Source organism: Callorhinus ursinus, unplaced genomic scaffold (genome assembly GCF_003265705.2).
Source record: "Callorhinus ursinus isolate GAN/ISIS: 27379988/994484 unplaced genomic scaffold, GSC_fseal_2.0 scaffold77, whole genome shotgun sequence".
Lineage (NCBI taxonomy): Eukaryota > Metazoa > Chordata > Mammalia > Carnivora > Otariidae > Callorhinus > Callorhinus ursinus.
The window spans coordinates 4237220-4243439 of NW_027397139.1; the positions used below are offsets into that span (position 1 = coordinate 4237220).

The window sequence follows — 6220 nt, forward strand, 5'->3', positions numbered from 1 at the left end:
CGTGCCTGCGTGCGTGCCTGCGTGCCGTCCCGCCGCACGGCGGCCTTGCTCCTTCGCAGTTATCGGCGTCGCCGCGGTGCACGCTGGGAAGTGGAGTTTCGCGCGCCGGGCCCGCCGAGCGGAGGGGAGCGCGCGGCCGGACGGCGGGCGGGCGGGCGTGCGTGCGTGCGTGCGTGAGTACGAGCGTGCGTGCGCGCTCGCGCTCGGGCACTCCGAGCTAGGCACCGCGGGGCGCAGGCGCGTCTGGGCTTCCTTGTTTGATCTCCGGTCGGAAGTGGCGCGCGGGGTCAACGATGGGCAGAGGCCACGCCCGGTGCGGGGTCACGCGAGGCGGCGGTGCCTCTCTCCTGGCCGGCGTCCCCGCTGCCTCCGCGGAGCTCGTCTGACGGGAGGAGAGGCTCAGGGCAAGACCTGGCGGGGCGACCCCGCCGCGTGTCCCCGGCCCCTGCAGATGCGGTTTTGGGGTCAGCGCTGCAGGCGGCCGCGCAGCCCAGGGCAGGCCGCCCGGCGTGTCCGCACCTCGCGAGGACCCGTGCCCGGTTGTCGGGCGGTGGTGCGCGGCTCCGCCCGCTCTCTCCGCCGGCGGCAGGTCCGTGTATTCATCGTCGTAAAATTAAGGGAACGGAAGGAGTGGCGGAACGAGGTCCCAGGCAGACAGCACGAGACCAGCCATTTACAGCACCTCTCACCTCGCCCGCTTTCCAGTTTGCAGAGCGCGTGGGCATCCGTGTCACTTCAGCAGTCGCCAGAGCAGAGTAACTCCTTAGTCCCCATCTGCAGGTGGGAGAGGGCGGTCCGGCGGAAGGGAAGGGAGTGGTCCAGGCAGCGTCGGGCAGGCGTTGGGTCCCTGCCCCGGGAACTGTGCTCACGCACCGCTCCGTAACGTTTTGCAAGTCACAGGGAATCAGTAGCAGTTGGCAGGGACTGGCACCCCGCGGGGGGCCCCGGGGAGCTGGAAGGACGTCCCCAAGACATGTGGAGAAGAGTGCGCTGGGGACAGACAGGCTTAGCTGGGTGTCCCTGATGGGGGAAGCAGACATGAAGCAAACAAAGGAGGAAGCTCAGCAAGCCCACTTCCAGGAATTTATCCCTCAAATGCTGGCCCCGCCAAGTGCACAGAGATGTCCCATGATGCTCCCAGCCCACTAACAGAGGAGCAGAACATTTGGAACAACCCACACATCCATCCATTGGTATCTCCATAAATAAGCCATGAAGGGCCTGAGCGAAATACACAGGATGTGGTCAAATGAAGGAAGCCAGACACAAACTGCTTAAAATAATATATTTTTATTTTTTTTTTTTAAAGATTTTTGTATTTATTTATGTGACAGAGAGGGAACACAAGCAGGGGGAGTGGGAGAGGGAGAAGCAGGCTTCCCGCGGAGCAGGGAGTCTGCTTCTGCCTCTGACTGTCACCCCTCTCATGCTCTCTCTCTCTATCTCATTCTCTCTCTTTCAAAATAAATAAAATCTGGAAAAAAAAGATATATTAAAAATACAAACACCTACCAGGAATAAAATAAGAGTTGTGTACCTGCCATTGTAACAAACGTATGTTAGTGCTTTGTTACATTTACTTCATAAATGTAGTTTATGTAGTAGTTTAGAATGTAGTTTAGAAAGTATTTCATACTTTCTAAAAAGATAAACTAGCCAGTTGGTTTTTCCCTCCTTCCTGACTCATTTCCTGCCTCTGCCCCAGAGCGAATGCTGGACAATAATGGATATGTGGACACTTCTGAGTTTACTCCTAACTTGGATACGTGCATACCCAATACACAAAATATAGTTTTGGTCTCTTAATGTTGTACGATACACATAAAATTCAAGATCGTAACCATCTTGGGGCGCCTGGGTGGCTCCGTCGTTAAGCGTCTGCCATCGGCTTAGGTCGTGATCCCAGAGTCCTGGGATCGAGTCCCAATCAAGTCCCAGAAGCCTGCTTCTCCCTCTCCTACTCCCTGTGCTGTGTTCCCTCTGTGTCTCTCTCCAAATAAATAAAGTCTTTAAAAAAAAAAAAGATCGTAACCGTCTCTAAGTGCACAGCTCTGCGGCATGAAGCACACTCACACGGCCCTGCAGCCACCCCACCCTCTGTCTCCAGAACGTTCCATCTCCCCCCACGGAGACTCTGTCCCCACGAAGCACGGACTCCCCACCCCCTGCCCCAGCCCCCGCTCCCACCCTCTCCTCTCTGTCTGTCTGCACGGGACTCCTCTGGGGACCTCCTGGGAGTGGGGTCCTGCGGGATGTGTCCTTCTGGGTCTGGCTCCTGTCACTGAGCCCGGTGTCCCCGGGGTCCCTCCACATCGTGGCAGGTGTCAGGGCCCCTTCTTTCTTAAGGCTGGATTGTGTTCCAGCGTGTGTTTATCCACACACTGATGGACATTTGGATTGTTTCCACCTTTTGGCCTAACCCATTCACTTACTGTTTTTTTTTTTTTTTAAACTTAAAAAAAAATTTTAAGTAGGCTCCACACCCAGCGTGGGGCTTGAGCTCACGACCCTGAGATCTAGAGTTGCACACTCCATAGACGGAGCTGGCCAGGTGCCCCATGTATCATTTATTCTTGTTCATTCCCCCACCCTGGTAGGCTGTGAGCTCCAGGGGAGTCAGGATGGGACCCCCAAAGTAAGGCACTGCATATGTGTCTGATGAATGTCACTTCCCGTGACCCACTGCACTACAACAGGTCTGTACAGAGCTAGCTAGTAAATATTTTTGGTTTTGTTGGCCATAAGGCTTCATAGCCATGACTCACCTATACTATTTATAGCCAGAATACACCAGAGTGCTGATGTTAACAAATGGAGGTGGCTCTATGCCAATAAAACTTTTATTTACCCATGCACAAATGTGAATGTCATATAATTTTTACGTGTTGTAAAAGTCTTCTCCCCCACAACTATTTAAAAATGTAAAAACCATTCTAAGCTGTACCAAAACAACAGCAGAGGGATGGGATCTGAAGGCTGATGACAAGTCGGCAACATTTGAATGTTTTGCTCAAACATGTCACCGTTCTAATCAGAAAGTATATATATTAGGGCGCCTGAGTGGCTCAGTTGGTTGGGCGACTGCCTTCGGCTCAGGTCATGATCCTGGAGTCCCGGGATCGAGTCCCACTTCGGGCTCCCTGCTCGGCGGGGAGTCTGCTTCTCCCTCTGACCCTCCTCCCTCTCATGTACTCTCTATCATTCTCTCTCTCAAATAAATAAATAAAATATAAAAAAAAGAAGTATATATATATTATATACGTATACACAGTATTTTAAGACTGGAGTCAGAGGGGTACCTGGGTGGCTCAGTCGTTAAGCGTCTGCCTTCGGCTTAGGTCATGGTCCCAGGGTCCTGGGATCGAGCCCCACATCAGGCTCCCTGCTCGGCGGGAAGCCTGCTTCTCCCTCTCCCACTCCCCCTGCTTGTGTTCCCTCTCTCGCTGTGTCTCTGTCAAATAAATAAATAAAATCTTAAAAAAAAAAAGACTGGAGTCAGATACATCCCTCCCAGTATCCTCTCTGCTGCGACTTGCTGTGCACCCTCAAGTCACTTTCCCTCTCTGATTCCAGGCTGTGACGTGCAGAAGTCACAGCACACACTCGGGCCTCTCACAAAGAGTGGACACAAGGAAGGACCACGTGTCACTCATTCACCAACAGGAGCAGTGGTTAGTCCATTTGGGAGAAGAGGAAGCTGAAGCTGGAACAGAAACTGTTTGGCTAAGTTGCCAGCCAGACGGTACTGTGCCCATGGCTACTTTCTGGGATGCAGTCCAAGTTGCGTGTAGGTGACTGCTGGGAGGTCCCTTATGCCAGGGGACACTGAAACCAGAGGGCAGGCTCTGAGCTGACCGCCCCCTCACTGCTTTCGCTGGGATCTGTGTGGGCAGCCACCTCTGAGAGTTCCCCAGTGTCTCCGCTTTTTGCTCTTCCTGGCCCTGTGAGATCCCTGCCCTCGTGTGCCTGGCCATGGTGAAGGGATGTCGCTTCTGTGATCAGGTCTCAAACAATTCTGACATTGCAGACTCTCTTGCTGGCTCTGATGAAGCATGCTGTCACGTTGGGGAGGGCCCTCCCGCCAACGGTCCCAAAGGAACTGGGTGCCACCAACAGCCAGTGAATGGGCTTGGAAGCAGATCCTTCCCTAGAGGAACCCTCAAAGGCACCCCCATAACTGGCTGGCCTCCTGACAGTGGCATTCTGAGAGGGCGTGAAACAGAGGACCCAGCTAAGGGATAAGAAACGTGTGTTGTCTGAAGTGGCCACCTTTGGGGTCACTTGTTAGACAGCAATAGCTAACAAATATAACCTGCCTTCTGTCTCAGGCAGGGCATTCCGGGGTATCGCTTAAATTGGGTGACATTTAGCGAGTGCCATCTGCATAGGCTGCACCGGGCGCCTTCCGCGCGGCGGCCGCTAGAGGCCCCCGGGTCCACCGCGCAGTCAGCCCCCCGGGACCGCCCCTCCGGCCTGCCGGCCAGCCCCGCCCCCGGCCCCGCCCCGGCCCCACCCCCGGCCCAGAAGGCCTCGCAGGGACAAGGCCCGCGCGTCGCGAGCCGAGTCCCGGCGCGCGTTACAGCCGCAGCATGAGCGCCCCCGCCGCGCCCCCCATCTTCGCCCCCGGCGAGAACTGCAGCCCCGCGTGGCAGGCGGCGCCCGCGGCCTACGACGCGGCGGACATGCACCTGCAGATCCTCGGCAAGCCGGTGATGGAACGCTGGGAGACCCCCTACATGCACGCGTTGGCGGCCGCCGCCTCCTCCAAAGGTAGCCGGGCGCGCAGGGGTAAACTGAGGCCGAAGGTCGCTCAGATCCGGGGTCCAGCCCGCTCTCCAGCTGAGGTGCACCCGAGCCTCCCGTGCCTCTGTTTTCCCGCCTGCAAAATGAGGCTAGCGGGGGGCAACGGGGAAATAAAAGTGGGTGCTGCAGGCAGGGGCTTGCACACAGCAGGCGCCTCTTAAGTATCGGAACTTCCTATCCAGGGGTAACGGGCCCCCACCCCGCAGATGGGGACAGGCTCTCCGACGATGACCTCGCGTGGAGCTCGACCGCTATCCCCGCATGAGGCCGGGGAGGTGGTGTCGGCCCGAGCGGGGGGCGCTGCCCAGGCACACGCGGGAAATGTTCCTGCCCCGGAGTCCCCGGAAGCCCCGCCCGGGCTAAGAATAGCTCCGGGAAAGCTGAGGCTGGGTAACAGCTGTAGGGGTGGCCCTGTGCCTAGGTCAGAGCCTGCGGGGTGCCCCAGGGGCGGGGCAGAGGTCCTCCCGGCGGCCGAGTTTCTACCTGGCCAATGAGCGTACCCAGCGTCCCTGCATAGTTGGGGTGTCCCCCTCGCCTGTCTTTGGGCCAGTGGGAACCCACCTCCTTCCCAGGTGTTCCAGGCCCCAGGCCTCAAACCCACCCCCCGTTTCATTGTAGCAAGGAGGGTGGAGAGAAGTAACCAACTCAAGAGATAAGCACCACCAGGGCTCAAAGTCCAGGGTCTGACCTCCCCACCGGGGCCAGGCCTCAAATCAGCTGCCCACACGTCCCTGGCCAGAGCCCACGCCGTTCCTGCTCAGGGCTACTGTGTTCCAAACCACCCTCCGCCTCCGCCCCACTTGTGCCCTCCCGGCCTTGCGGCAAACGTCTCTCTGCAAAGGCCCTGTCCCTTGCGCTTCCTCCTCCAGGCAGCTGCCCAGCCCCAGCCTGGCGTGTGATACTGGGTTCTTTGTGTGACCAGGGGGCCGGGTGCTGGAGGTGGGCTTTGGCATGGCGATCGCGGCCTCCAAGGTGCAGGAGGCCCCCATCGATGAGCACTGGATCATTGAGTGCAATGACAGCGTCTTCCAGAGGCTCCAGGACTGGGCCCAGCGGCAGCCACACAAGGTGCCCACCTCTGCCTGCCCTGCCCTCCGGGGGCGGGGCTGGAGCCACCAAGATGGAGGAAGTGGTCTTCTCCCCTGGGAACTCCTCTGCCCTCTCCCTTACAGCAGGTGGGGAGAGCCTGGACACCTGGGACCCTCAACCTTCTCTTTTCTCCCGGGCCCCTAGGTGGTTCCCTTGAAAGGCCTGTGGGAGGACGTAACACCTACCCTGCCAGATGGCCACTTTGATGGTGAGGGGGGCGCTGGGAGCTGGGGGAGGGGGAGCCTCTGCCTGAGTTTCCACCACTAGCCCCCGTCCTTGGCTTGCAGAGGGACCTTGTAGGGAACACACAGCAGTGCTGCACTGGGGG

The 6220-nt window shown here is 57.9% G+C and overlaps 1 protein-coding gene across 1 annotated transcript in view; it reads left to right on the forward strand.

The window, feature by feature from the left end:
• Window positions 1-4527: 4527 nt before the first annotated feature.
• Window positions 4528-6220, forward strand: part of GAMT (guanidinoacetate N-methyltransferase) — a 3173-nt gene continuing 1480 nt past the window's right edge. Inside the window, exons 1-3 of the mRNA XM_025861252.2 lie at window positions 4528-4770; window positions 5726-5871; window positions 6037-6100. Coding sequence (XP_025717037.1) covers window positions 4590-4770; window positions 5726-5871; window positions 6037-6100 — 391 coding nt within the window. The 5' untranslated portion in view covers window positions 4528-4589. The remainder of the gene's footprint in view (window positions 4771-5725; window positions 5872-6036; window positions 6101-6220) is intronic.